This window comes from Melanotaenia boesemani, chromosome 13, assembly GCF_017639745.1.
Source record: "Melanotaenia boesemani isolate fMelBoe1 chromosome 13, fMelBoe1.pri, whole genome shotgun sequence".
NCBI classification, from domain to species: Eukaryota; Metazoa; Chordata; class Actinopteri; order Atheriniformes; family Melanotaeniidae; genus Melanotaenia; species Melanotaenia boesemani.
This window is the reverse complement of record NC_055694.1, coordinates 35,143,632-35,157,825: the sequence shown is the minus strand read 5'-3', so window position 1 is coordinate 35,157,825 and position 14,194 is coordinate 35,143,632. Positions and strand designations below refer to the sequence as shown.

The window sequence follows — 14,194 nt, the reverse complement described above, 5'->3', positions numbered from 1 at the left end:
GCTCGAACCGAGACGCTCGAACAGAGACGCTCGAACAGAGACGCTGGAACCGAGACGCTCAAACAGAGACGCTCAAACAGAGACGCTCAAACAGAGACTCTCGAACTGAGACCCTCGAACCGAGACCCTCGAACCGAGACGCTCAAACAGAGACGCTCAAACCGAAACGCTCAGAGACGCTGGAACCGAGACGCTCGAACAGAGACGCTCAGAGATGCTGGAACCGAGACGCTCAAACAGAGACTCTCGAACAGAGACTCTCAAACCGAGACGCTGGAACCGAGATGCTCGAACCGAGACGCTCGAACAGAGACGTTCAAACAGAGATGCTCAAAGAGAGACGCTCGAATAGAGACCCTTAAACAGAGATGTTTAAACAGAGACGTTCAAACCGAGACGTTCAAACAGAGACGCTCGAACAGAGACGCTCGAACTGAGACGTTAAAAGTGAGATGTTAAAACCGAGACGTTAAAACTGAGACGTTCAAATCTTTGGTCTTCTCTTCAACTTCTAACTTGATGCTTTTGCAAACAGAGGCTGTGATTGGTTGATGTTAGAATATAAGTCTTGAGTACATGTTGGTTCTCCAGGGAACATTAAAAATGTGAAAATGATCATATTGTTTGTTTACAGTTTTACTGTTTAGGAGTTAACTATTTAAAAAGTGCCCATAAAACAACTTTTATGTGATTTCTGTGCAGGACTCGAGTGCAGTGAGGACATATTGTCATTTATATGTAAATGTGCCAGACATAAACCAGCAGATGAACAAATAAACTACACAAATAAACAAGTATAAAACCAACTCTTCCATAATTCTGCTAAAACACCATCCTGCAGTTAATGACATCAGTCCAGTCAGCTGTGGCTTGATTTTCTGCTTATTCTCCCGTTTTTTCCGGCCATACACATCTATCCTCACACGCAGCATTTTCTGAGGTTAGGTCCTCCAGTCGGAGGATCTTCAGTCCATATAACATTCAGACCCTGAGAACATTTTGCAAGTGTTTCCGAAACCTTCCGAAGCCAGAACACCTGAACACATCCACCGTGAGTGATCCGCTAAGCTGAGTTTTTCCTAGCTGAGACGCTTTGTGGTGTAGACTCAGAGGAAGGTCGATGCTACATGCCGGCTTACACCCAGCTGAACCTGCTGATGTCTGTGTTTTATCTCTTGCTCTGTGCTGATACAGAAGAACTCCGGAAGCACAGCTGGTCAGGAATACCAAGAGAAGTCCGGCCAATCACATGGAGACTTCTCTCTGTAAGGCTCATTCTATCTAGCAGCATTCGTTTTTCAGGAAAGTTCATTATATTGTCAAACCCCTCATCTTCACAGACAACATAATCTCTCTCTCATCTCAACTGGTCTGTCAGTTCTGCTCATGACAAACTGTTCACAGAAAAAGTTTCTGTTGGGTGTTTTCAGTCCTCTCTCCTCTCTGACAGGGCTACCTGCCGGCCAACAAGGAGCGCAGAGAACTGGTGCTCAGCCGGAAGAGAGAAGAATATTTTGGGTTCATAGAGCAGTATTACCACTCCCGAACAGACGAGCACTATAAAGACACCTACAGACAGGTAATCAGCTGAACAAATACTCCCCATCTCTCCACAGTCAGAGCAACATACTGAGAAACATAAACCAGTATCCTGTTTGGATCATCCTGAGTCTCGTTATTTGTTCGTATTAGATCCACATCGACATCCCAAGAACCAACCCTCTGATTCCCTTGTTCCAGCAGCCTGCAGTACAAGAGGTGAGATTTGCTTTTAGAATGATATAAATGAACATTTATTCTTCCATTGTTTACCTTTGTAATGGTGGGGGTTTGTATGGATGGAGGTATGTTTGAGTTATGATTGATTAGAACCAGAGTACATGTGGTGAAAAGTGGCTGGGGGAGAGCACATTCTGTATTGCCAAGGAGAACGGGGCAGGGTAGTCTTACAATAAAATGTATTACAAAACACTAACTTAAAAACAACAAAAAAGCCCATAATAATAAACTACACTGTGTGCAGAATTATTAGGCAAATGAGTATTTTGATCACATCATCCTCTTTATGCATGTTGTTCTACTCCAACCGGTACAGGCTTGAAAGCCTACTACCAGTTAAGCATATCAGGTGATGTGCATCTCTGTAATGAGAAGGGGTGTGGTCTAATGACATCAACACCCTATATCAGGTGTGCATAATTATTAGGCAACTTCCATTCCTTTGGTAAAATGGGTCAGAAGAGAGATTTGACGGACTCTGAAAAGTCAAAAATAGTGAGATGTCTTGCAGGAGGATGCAGCACTCTTAAAATTGCCAAGCTTTTGAGGCGTGATCATCGAACAATCAAGCGTTTCATTCAAAATAGTCAACAGGGTCGCAAGAAGCGTGTTGAAAAAACAAGGCGCAAAATAACTGCCCATGAACTGAGGAAAATCAAGCGTGAAGCTGCCAAGATGCCATTGGCCACCAGTTTTGCCATATTTCAGAGCTGCAACATCACTGGAGTGCCAAGAAGCACAAGGTGTGCAATACTCAGGGACATGGCCAAGGTAAGGAAGGCTGAAAAACGACCACCACTGAACAAGACACACAAGATAAAACGTCAAGACTGGGCCAAGAAATATCATAAGACTGATTTTTCTAAGGTTTTATGGACTGATGAAATGAGAGTGAGTCTTGATGGGCCAGATGGATGGGCCCGTGGCTGGATCAGTACAGGGCAGAGAGCTCCACTCCAACTCAGACGCCAGCAAGGTGGAGGAAGGATACTGGTATGGGCTGGTATCATCAAAGATGAGCTTGTGGGACCTTTTCGGGTTGAGGATGGAGTCAAGCTCAACTCCCAGTCCTACTGCCAGTTTCTGGAAGACACCTTCTTCAAGCAGTGGTACAGGAAGAAGTCAGCATCGTTCAAGAAAAACATGATTTCATGCAGGACAATGCTCCATCACACGCATCCAAGTACTCCACTGCGTGGCTGGCCAGAAAAGGTCTAAAAGAAGAAAAAATAATGACATGGCCTCCTTGTTCACCTGATCTTAACCCCATAGAGAACCTGTGGTCCCTCATCAAATGTGAGATCTACAGGGAGGGAAAACAGTACACCTCTCTGAACAGGGTCTGGGAGGCTGTGGTTGCTGCTGCACGCAATGTTGATCGTGAACAGATCAAGACACTGACAGAATCTATGGATGGCAGGCTTTTGAGTGTCCTCGCAAAGAAAGGTGGTTATATTGGTCACTGATTTGTTTTTGTTTTGTTTTTGAAAGCCAGAAATGTATATTTGTACATTTTGAGTTGTTATATTGGTTTCCCTGGTGAAAATAAATAAGTGAAATGGTTATATGTTTGGTTTTTGTTAAGTTGCCTAATAATTCTGCACACCCTGTACAATACTCAGTGCAGTATTTTACTGAGTCCAGCAAAAATCTAAGTGGGCTAAAAAAGTCGTTAAAATGGTTCCAACCCTGGAAGGGGTAGCTGATCCAGGTCAGCGGGTACCCTTGTTCGTGCGCACCAGGCCACGCTGCAGAACCGGCTGGTCCTCCCCACCGATTCTGGTCGCCAGGTCCTCTCACTCATACGTACTTGTAAACATAGAGCTGATGGTAAAAAGTTCCATTTGTGTCTCATCTGTCCATAGGACATTCTCCCAGAAGCTTTGTGGCTTGTCAGCATGTAGTTTGTCTTTTTTATGGTTTGTTTTTAGCAATGGTTCCTTCTTGGTCGTCTCCCATTAAGTCCACTTTGGCTCAAACAAGGACGGATGGTGCGATCTGACACTGATGTTCCTTCAGCTTGAAGTTCACCTTTAATCTCTTTAGAAGTTTTTCTGGGCTCTTTTGTTACCGTTCGTATTATCCGTCTCTTTGGTTTGTCATCAGTTTTCCTCCTGCGGCCACGTCCAGGGAGGTTGGCTACAGTCCCATGGATCTTACATTTCTGAATAATATGTGCAGCTGTAGCCACAGGAACATCAAGCTGCTTGGAGATGGTCTTATAGCCTTTACCTTTAACATGCTGGTCTATAATTTTCTTTCTAATCTCCTGAGACAACTCTTTCCTTTGCTTCCTCTGGTCCATGTTGAGTGTGGTACACACCATGTCACCAAACAGCACAGTGACCACCTGTAGCCTATATAAAGGCCCACTGACTGGTTACAGGCTTGTAGACACCTGTGATGATAATTAGTGGAAACACCTTGGATTAACACGTCCCTTTGGTCACTTTATTTTCAGTCTTTTCTAGGGGTACCATCATTTTAGTCCAGGCCTGTTTCATGAGTTTATTTTTTTAAATAATTCTGTTGTAACATGGCTGAAAAGCAACATCTGACTTTCACTGGTTAAATTTCATAGAATTTTTATTTATTATTACTTTTGTCAGATTTAAGTTATTTCTGTGAACATTATGAGTTTTTCTTCCATTTACCGAAGGGTGCCAACAATTTTGTCCACGTCTGTATTTAGAAGAAAATTATACTCCCTATATGTATTTTGTTTTTTTATGCTGTTTTTCTGTTTTTGATATTGTTGGTTTTGTTTGTGATGTTTTTGCCTAATTTGATTTATGTTAATTTAGGCAATTACATTAGCATTTATGTAAAGAAATTAAATATGTTGACTATAAATAATGCTAAATTATAATAATGATTAAAATTGTTTACTTTAACAGATTAGTAAATGAAGGGGAATCACATTTCAGCACAACACCTGCAGAGCTTCCATCTCCTCTCCTGCTTCTGTCCTTCTGATCTAAACAAACAAGCAGCTGCAGGCAGCAGGGGGTGTGCCTACCTCCTCATGAGATCACCATCACTGTGAGGCTCCGAGTTATTTCCTCTCATTTTACTGAAATGAACCGTTTTAACTGGAGCCGTCGATTCAGAGACGAGCCAGTGCTGCAGACGGAGCTGTGCAGACATCTTTCACACAGATCTTATCATGAAGGAGGCAGAAGAACAGCAGGATGTCAGTCTAACCGTTGTCCTCCAACTTCATCTCATCCTGGGCTTCTTCCTGTACAGACGTGTAACCACAGTCACGCTTTCACCCTGTTTCTCATGGCAGATAACACACGTCTACATAGGTTAAAGGTCTGAGGCTGCCGGTGTTCGTGTGACTTTCTGTGTGGAGTGAAGACAGCTTGAAACTGTTTGCCTTCACTACAGCTGCTTGTTTCTGAATCACAACAGGCTGAGGTGCTGCTTCAAGGCCCAGTACGAGGAGACTAAAGCACAAAAATAATGCGGTTGCCCCCAACTTTTCCTGGTATTTAGTTACCAGGGTAAAAGAATTCCTGATAACCTGCATGGTTTGCATTTCCACCTCAATGCTAAATGTATTCTGATAAGGGTGATGGTGCGGCAGCCAGACCCTGCTCAGCTGTTGTGTCCCTTTGGCTTCTAAACCTAGTTTCTGGTTGTGTTTCCTACATTCAGCCCTGCCAGGTTGTTCAATATTCTGCCAGACAACCTGGACCTCGACTAACAGGAGGAAACCAACATCATGATACGGGTTTCAGAAGATCATTTTAGACTTTCCTAACAAACAAAGCAATGCTATATTCTCTTTGTTACGCAGCTTTTTGGTTCCTTAACTTCTAAACCTCAAATCTCCCTGAGCTCCACCTCCTCCTCCATCAGGAGTGGTGGTGTGTATCTCTGTGGGGTAAACTGTGATGGACAGCAACCCTTTAGCTTAAGTTTTCCAGCATTTCTATCCCGTCCAGGAGGTTTACAATCCAGCCACTAAATGTAGTTTTATTCAGAGACTCTATCTGGTAAATCCACAATGATCCATGATAACAGCATTATTTATCACATTTCACCATAAAAACATCACCATCACTACTATGTTGCTAAGAGACCTCTATTTAGACCTGGACATGATGATGAAGCCACTTCCTGTCAGACTTTCCACCAATCAGAGAGCTTAGATTGACGGTAACGTCCAATCAGGAGCAGCCAAAGATCAACCAGTGAGCAGAAAGTTCTATGTGTGTGTGAAAAGAAGAAAAATAATGCTCCTCTATGGCTGGAATAAAGCCAAGAAGACGTTTCTGATGCACGGTGGCGCCACAAAGCAGCTGAGCTGGAGTTGGTTTAGTGAGGATAGCAGGTAAATAGTAGCAGGAATAACTGGAAATGAGGAAAAAGTGGAAACATGGAAATAGTTTCTGTTGTGTGTTTGTTTCAATAACAATATTTTTTCTCCTGAAAGCCAAGACTTGAGAGAACGATGAGATGAGAAAAGGTTTGGTCACTGTTGGTCTGTGTGTTATTTCTACAAAGTTCTGTTAGTAATAAATTCTGCTTTCTTCTTCTGGTCGACCTTTATGCTGCTACATCTATTCATACATTCATTTTACATCATTTTACCTCCCAGTCTGACAGCTGCTACACACTGGTTTATACTGGGATTAAAAGCTGCTACAGACTGGTTTATACTGGGATTAAAAGCTGTTACAGACTGGTTTATACTGGATTAAAAGCTGCTACAGACTGGTTTATACTGGGATTAAAAGCTGCTACAGACTGGTTTATACTGGGATTAAAAGCTGCTACAGACTGGTTTATACTGGGATTAAAAGCTGCTACAGACTGGTTTACACTGGGATTAAAAGCTGTTACAGACTGGTTTATACTGGGATTCAAAGCTGCTAAAGACTGGTTTATACTGGGATTAAAAGCTGCTACACACTGGTTTATACTGGGATTCAAAGCTGCTACAGACTGGTTTATACTGGGATTAAAAGCTGCTACACACTGGTTTATACTGGGATTAAAAGCTGCTACAGACTGGTTTATACTGGGATTAAAAGCTGCTACAGACTGGTTTATACTGGGATTAAAAGCTGCTACAGACTGGTTTATACTGGGATTAAAAGCTGCTACAGACTGGTTTACACTGGGATTAAAAGCTGTTACAGACTGGTTTATACTGGGATTCAAAGCTGCTAAAGACTGGTTTATACTGGGATTAAAAGCTGCTACACACTGGTTTATACTGGGATTAAAAGCTGCTACAGACTGGTTTATACTGGGATTAAAAGCTGCTACAGACTGGTTTATACTGGGATTAAAAACTGCTACACACTGGTTTATACTGGGATTAAAAGCTGCTACAGACTGGTTTATACTGGGATTAAAAGCTGTTACAGACTGGTTTATACTGGGATTAAAAGCTGCTACACACTGGTTTATACTGGGATTAAAAGCTGCTACACACTGGTTTATACTGGGATTAAAAGCTGTTACACACTGGTTTATACTGGGATTAAAAGCTGCTACACACTGGTTTATACTGGGATTAAAAGCTGCTACATACTGGTTTATACTGGGATTAAAAGCTGTTACACACTGGTTTATACTGGGATTAAAAGCTGCTACACACTGGTTTATACTGGGATTAAAAGCTGTTACAGACTGGTTTATACTGGGATTAAAAGCTGCTACACACTGGTTTATACTGGGATTAAAAGCTGTTACAGACTGGTTCATACTGGGATTAAAAGCTGCTACAGACTGGTTTATACTGGGATTAAAAGCTGCTACAGACTGGTTTATACTGGGATTAAAAGCTGCTACACACTGGTTTATACTGGGATTAAAAGCTGCTACACACTGGTTTATACTGGGATTAAAAGCTGCTACACACTGGTTTATACTGGGATTAAAAGCTGCTACACACTGGTTTATACTGGGATTAAAGGTTTCAGCTTCTACAGACTGGTTTATACTGGAATTAAAAGTTTCAGCTTCTACAGACTGGTTTATACTGGAATTAAAAGTTTCAGCTTCTACAGACTGGTTTATACTGGAATTAAAAGCTGCTACACACTGGTTTATACTGGGATTAAAAGCTGCTACACACTGGTTTATACTGGGATTAAAGGTTTCAGCTTCTACAGACTGGTTTATACTGGGATTAAAAGTTTCAGCTTCTACAGACTGGTTTATACTGGGATTAAAAGTTTCAGCTTCTACAGACTGGTTTATACTGGGATTAAAAGTTTCAGCTTCTACAGACTGGTTTATACTGGAATTAAAAGTTTCAGCTGCTACACACTGGTTTATACTGGGATTAAAAGTTTCAGCTTCTACAGACTGGTTTATACTGGGATTAAAGCTCAAGCTGCTACAGACTGGTTTATACTGGGATTAAAGCTCAAGCTGCTACAGACTGGTTTATACTGGGATTAAAGCTCAAGCTGCTACAGACTGGTTTATACTGGGATTAAAAGTTTCAGCTTCTACACACTGGTTTATACTGGAATTAAAAGCTGCTACACACTGGTTTATACTGGGATTAAAAGTTTCAGCTTCTACAGACTGGTTTATACTGGGATTAAAGCTCAAGCTGCTACAGACTGGTTTATACTGGGATTAAAGCTCAAGCTGCTACAGACTGGTTTATACTGGGATTAAAAGTTTCAGCTTCTACACACTGGTTTATACTGGAATTAAAAGCTGCTACACACTGGTTTATACTGGGATTAAAAGTTTCAGCTTCTACAGACTGGTTTATACTGGGATTAAAGCTCCAGCTGCTACAGACTGGTTTATACTGGAATTAAACGCTTCAGCTTCTACAGACTGGTTTATACTGGAATTAAAGCTCAAGCTGCTACAGAATGGTTTATACTGGGATTAAAGCTCAAGCTGCTACAGACTGGTTTATACTGGGATTAAAAGCTTCAGCTTCTACAGACTGGTTTATACTGGGATTAAAGCTCAAGCTGCTACAGACTGGTTTATACTGGGGAACAAAAGCTTTCAGCTTCTACAGACTGGTTCAAAAAAAGTATAAAAAGCAGACATGCAGACCAGAAAATCTTGTCTTAGGGTTAAAGTCATGTTGATTTATTTTTTGTCTTGTTCTGGTTGGTCCCGATGTTTTGGTGAGATCGTATGGAAATAATCAGCCTTAATTCTAGTTTGGCCACACCCTGTTTCAGTTCTACCTTTAGAAATAGAAATGTTAGAGTAATTAAAGTTTGGTTGTGTCATGAAGGAAGAAGCTGCATCAGATTGCGACAGAGGAACTTAGCTGCTAAAAGCAGAACTTGGCTGAGCTCAGCAGCTTCCCCAAACGTGGTTTAATGATTTTATTTGGTTTCTCAAATTGCCAAAGATTTCCCTAAAATCTGTGACAGGACTAAACCACAGTCTGATTAGGGCCCAGATCTTTAAAGGCCCATTGTGTACAATGTAATGATGATTGCAGCCAACCCAGCAAACCAAATAGATTCATGTGAAGAGACATTTGTTCCACCTTTTGTATAACGTCTGGCTTGTCCAGCCTTAAGCACATTACTTCAGTTCCTGCAGTGGTTTCCAACAGCTGCAGCTCAGTTTTCACCAGTTTGCCTTGCAATTTCACACAAATAAAAACATTATCAGGTCTTTGTGTATAATTCAGCATCTTCCAGGTAAAAATCTTGTATTGTTATTATTCCATCCATCCATGTTTTGTACCGCTTAGACCAGTTCAGGGTCACAGGGAAGCTGGAGCCTCTCCCAGCAGTGTTATTATTATTATTAATATTATTATTATTATTATATAAATAGTTGTCAATTGATCACCACCTGGTGGTGAGTTGGCTCAGATGGTGGGGGAGGATGCCAGTTAAGGCCTGCCAGACCCAAGCGTGTAGTGAGGGTCTGCTGGGAACGTCTGGCAGAGTCCCCTGTCAGAAAGAGTTTCAACTCCCATCTCCGGCAGAGCTTCAACCATGTCCTGGGTGAGGTGGGGGACATTGAGTCCAAATGGACTGTGTTCTGTGCCTCTATTGTCGAGGCAGCCAGCCGCAGCTGTGGCCGTAAAGTTGTCGGTGCCTGTCGTGGCGGTAACCCCCAAACTCGTTGGTGGACACCGGCAGTAAGGGATGCCGTCAAGCTGAAGAAGGAGTCCTATCAGTCCCACTTTTTGGCCTGTGGGACTCCAGAGGGAGGTGATGGGTATCGGTGGACTAAGCAGAGCGCAGCTTTGGCAGTCACTAAGGCAAAAACTTGGACATTGGAGGAGTTTGCAGAGGCCATGGAGAAGGACTTCCGGATGGCTTCGAGGAGATTCTGGTCCACCATCCAGCGGCTCAGGAGGGGAAAACAGGGCTCCATCAACACTGTGTACAGTGGGGAAGGGGGGCTGCTGACCTCGACTCGGGACATTGTGAGGCGGTGGAAGGAATACTTCAAAGACCTTCTCAATCCCACCAACACGTCTTCCAATGAGGAAGCAGAGTCTCGGATAGCTGGTGTTGGCTCTCCCATCTCTGGTGCTGAGGTGGTTAAAAAACTCCTCAGTAGCAAGGCCCCTCTGGATGCTGTAGGGCTGTCTTGGCTGACACGTCTCTGCAGTATCTCGTGAAAATCTGAGACAGTTCACCTGGACTGGGGTGGTGGTCCACCTCTGCCAGGGGAGGGTGTGCTCCAACTACAGGGGGATCACACTCCTCAGCCGCCCCTGTAAGGTCTATTCAGGGGTGCTGGAGAGGGGAGGGTCCATCGGATAGTCAAACCTCAGATTGAGGAGGAGCAGTGTGGTTTTCGTCCCGGTCGTGGAACAGTGGACCAGCTCTACACCCGCTTCAGGGTCTTTGAGGGGGCATGAGAGTTTGCCCAACCAATCTACATGTGCTTTGTGGACTTGGAGAAGACATTCGACTGTGTCCCCTGGGGACTTCTGTGGGGGGTACCCCGGGAGTATGGAGTGCCGGACCCGCTTGTACGAGCTGTCCGGTCCCTGTACGACCGATGCCAGAGCTTGGTCCACATCGCTGGCAGTAAATCAGAATCATTTCCAGTGTTGGACTCTGCCAAGGCTGCCCTTTGTCACAGATTCTGTTCATAACTTTTATGGACAGAATATCTAGGTGCAGCCGAGGTGTTTAGGGGATCCAGTTTGGTGGCCTCAGGATTGGGTCTCTGCTCTTTGTGGATGATGTGGTTCTGTTGGCTTCATCGGGCCATGATCTTCGGCTCTCACTGGAGCGATTTGCAGCCGAATGTGAAGCGGCTGGGATGAGAATCAGCACCTCCAAATCCGAGACCATGGTCCTCAGCCAGAAAAGGGTGGAGTGCTCTCTCTGGGTCTGCAATAGGGTCCTGCCCCAAGTGGAGGAGTTCAAGTATCTCTGGGTCTTGTTCACCAGTGAGAGAAGGATGGAGCGGGAGATCGACAGGGGTATCGGTGCTGCGTCTGCAGTGATGTGGACTCTGCATCGGTCTGTCATGGTAAAGAAGGAGCTGAGCCAAAAGGCAAAGCTCTCGATTTACCGATCGATCTACGTTCCTACTTTCACCTTTGGTCATGAGCTGTGGGTAATGACCGAAAGAACAAGATCGCGAATACAAGCGGCCGAAATGAGTCTCCTCCGCAGGGTGGCCGGGCTCTCCCTTAGAGATAGGGTAAGAAACTCTGTGATCCGGGAGGGGCTCAGAGTAGAGCCGCTGCTCCTCCACATCGAGAGGAGCCAGATGAGGTGGCTCGGGCATCTGGTTAGGATGCCTCCTGGACGTCTCCCTGGTGAGGTGTTCCAGGCACGTCCCACCACAAAGAAGCCCCGAGGAAGACCTAGGACACGCTGGACGGACTACATCTCTCGGCTGGCCTGGGAACGCCTCGGGATCCCTCCGGATGAGCTGGTGGATGTGGCCGGGGAGAGGGAAGTCTGGGTTTCCCTGCTTAGGCAGCTGCCCCCCCCGACCCGACTCCGAATAAGCGGCAGAAAATGGATGGATGGAATAATAATAATAATAATAATAATAATAATAATAATAATAATAATAATAATAATAATATTGTTGTTCTTGTCTCGTTGCATCTGGAGAGGTAAACAGTTAAGTTCTGTAGTAAAAACCGTGGCAAGGCTTGTTAGATGATGTAAAGCGGACGTCATACAGTGAATTGAGGAATAAATGGGATTGGACTGTAGTATATGTAGATATTATTGTCCAGCTGAATAATACATGTCAATCTGCTGTTTTTTCTCCCAGGTTTTTGAGCGGATTCTCTTCATCTGGGCCATCCGTCATCCAGCCAGCGGTTACGTCCAGGGCATCAATGATCTGGTCACGCCTTTTTTTGTCGTCTTCTTGTCTGAGTTTGTCAGTAAGTGAAGTTTGGGATAATTCATGAATGCAGACGGCTTCCAGTCTTTGTTCCTGTTTGCTCTCTCTGGTCTTTCTGTCCCGTGGTGCTCTGGTGTGAATTTCTGTATTTTAAAAAAAGGCCATAAATATTTCTTCAGCTAAGGCAAGGCAGGTTTATCTCTGTGTCACATTTCATGTAGAAGACAATTCAAAGTGCTTTACATAAAACATTAAAAGCATCATAGCGGGATGCAGGAAGCAATAACAAGAGCATTAAAAACAACCTTTAAAAGAAATTAAATTAAAACAGGAAGAAAAAAGCTAAAATAAAACAGATAAAAGCCAGAAATAAAGCTCCAGTGTGGGGAAATGACAGCTGTTCTGATAAAAGGCAGCAAATAGAAAAGTTTTAACCTTGATGTAAAACTGCTGAGTCAGCAGACCTGCAGGTTTCTGGGATTTGTTCCACATGTGAGGAGCATTAAGCTGAATGCTGCCTCTCCACGTTTAGTTCTGACTCTGGGAACAGAAAGTAGACCTGACCCTGATGACCTGAGGGATCTGGTTGCTTCATAACCAACCAAAAGATCCTGAATGGATTCTGGTCCTAAACCATTCAGGTCTTTGTAAACTAACAGCAGGAAGCCAGTATAAAGATCTGAGGACTGGAGTTCTAAGATCTACTTTCCTGGTCTGTGTAAAGGACTGGAGTTCTAGGATCTAGTCTCCTGGTCTTAGTGAGGACTGGAGTTCTAGGATCTCCTTTCCTGGTCTTAGTGAGGACTGGAGTTCTAGATTCTTGTCTCCTGGTCTTAGTGAGGACTGGAGTTCTAGATTCTAGTCTCCTGGTCTTAGTGAGGACTGGAGTTCTAGATTCTAGTCTCCTGGTCTTAGTGAGGACTGGAGCGCTAAGCTAGCACACTTTGAGATGAACGTGAAGTTACCAGTAAGAGCATGAAGACCGATGATCTTGATGAGGCTTCTGTTACAGCGGAGGACGTGGAGAACTTCGATGTAGCAGCGCTGCCTCTGCACACCCAGAGAAACATCGAAGCCGACAGCTTCTGGTGCATGAGCAAACTGCTCGATGGCATACAGGTGAGGCCAAACGCAAATATTTACAGCTGTCTGTGTTCCAGTTTACTAAAAGCAGATCCTCTTTCAGGACAACTACACCTTTGCCCAGCCTGGAATCCAGAACAAGGTGAAGGCTTTGGAGGAGCTGGTCAGCAGAATAGATGGTAAGAAGGAAAACGTCCAGCAACAGAACAAAAGCTGAAAGCAGAACTTAAAACTGTGTGTTGTTTCTCTTTGTCTCCAGTGGACATTCACAATCATTTCAAGAGGTACGAAGTAGAGTACCTGCAGTTTGCTTTCCGATGGATGAACAATCTTCTGATGAGGGAGTTGCCGCTTCGCTGCACCATTCGTCTGTGGGATACCTATCAGGTAGAACCGAGTTCTTCACACCTTCAGCTCTTTGCTGGCTTTGTTGGTGCTGTGACCGCCGTCTGGGTCTGATATTCAGCTCTTTCCTAGCTCAGTGATCATCTAAACATAAGCTATGAGACTTTAGAAGACCTGGTGAATTTGATCTTTTCAAGACGGCTGCACAACCACTCAAGTTTTTGAAGTACCAGGTTCAGGCTGCGACGCGAGATGTGGTAAAAGGGTCCAGGCAGCTGCAGTAGATAACAGAGAGAGACGGCACAGTCTGGAAGGTTTGAAATGTTGCTCAGAAAATCTCAATCATTTAGATTCAGGGTGAAATTTCAAAGACTTCAAAGACACGGGCCTTGAGTTTGACACATATGATCTAAGGAGATGCTCACCACCACCATCAAGGAGAAGCAGAAACTACTAGAACTGGGTTCCGAACTGTCCAACACATTATTAAAACTAGATGGATTGTCGGGGAACTATGATCTTCCAGGAAGAAATGTGGTCAGAAAAACATCCTGAATGATGGTGATCAATTCAATGTTTGGTGGAACCAGATGGAAGAAAAACAGCAGTAGAACTCAGGACCATGTTTAATAGTGAAAGTTAGAACATTCCCACATGAACAATGTGAAGGAACTCAAGGAACTGAACAGCT

General features: G+C 43.9%; 1 protein-coding gene across 4 annotated transcripts in view; it reads left to right on the top strand.

The window, feature by feature from the left end:
* Positions 1-14,194, top strand: part of tbc1d22b (TBC1 domain family, member 22B) — a 36,851-nt gene that overhangs the window by 15,115 nt on the left and 7,542 nt on the right. For all 4 annotated transcript variants that reach the window (XM_042003233.1, XM_042003232.1, XM_042003231.1 and 1 more), the window contains 7 exons: positions 1,195-1,265; positions 1,451-1,579; positions 1,693-1,758; positions 12,001-12,115; positions 13,088-13,194; positions 13,262-13,337; positions 13,418-13,545. In XM_042003233.1, coding sequence (XP_041859167.1) covers positions 1,195-1,265; positions 1,451-1,579; positions 1,693-1,758; positions 12,001-12,115; positions 13,088-13,194; positions 13,262-13,337; positions 13,418-13,545 — 692 coding nt within the window. The remainder of the gene's footprint in view (positions 1-1,194; positions 1,266-1,450; positions 1,580-1,692; positions 1,759-12,000; positions 12,116-13,087; positions 13,195-13,261; positions 13,338-13,417; positions 13,546-14,194) is intronic.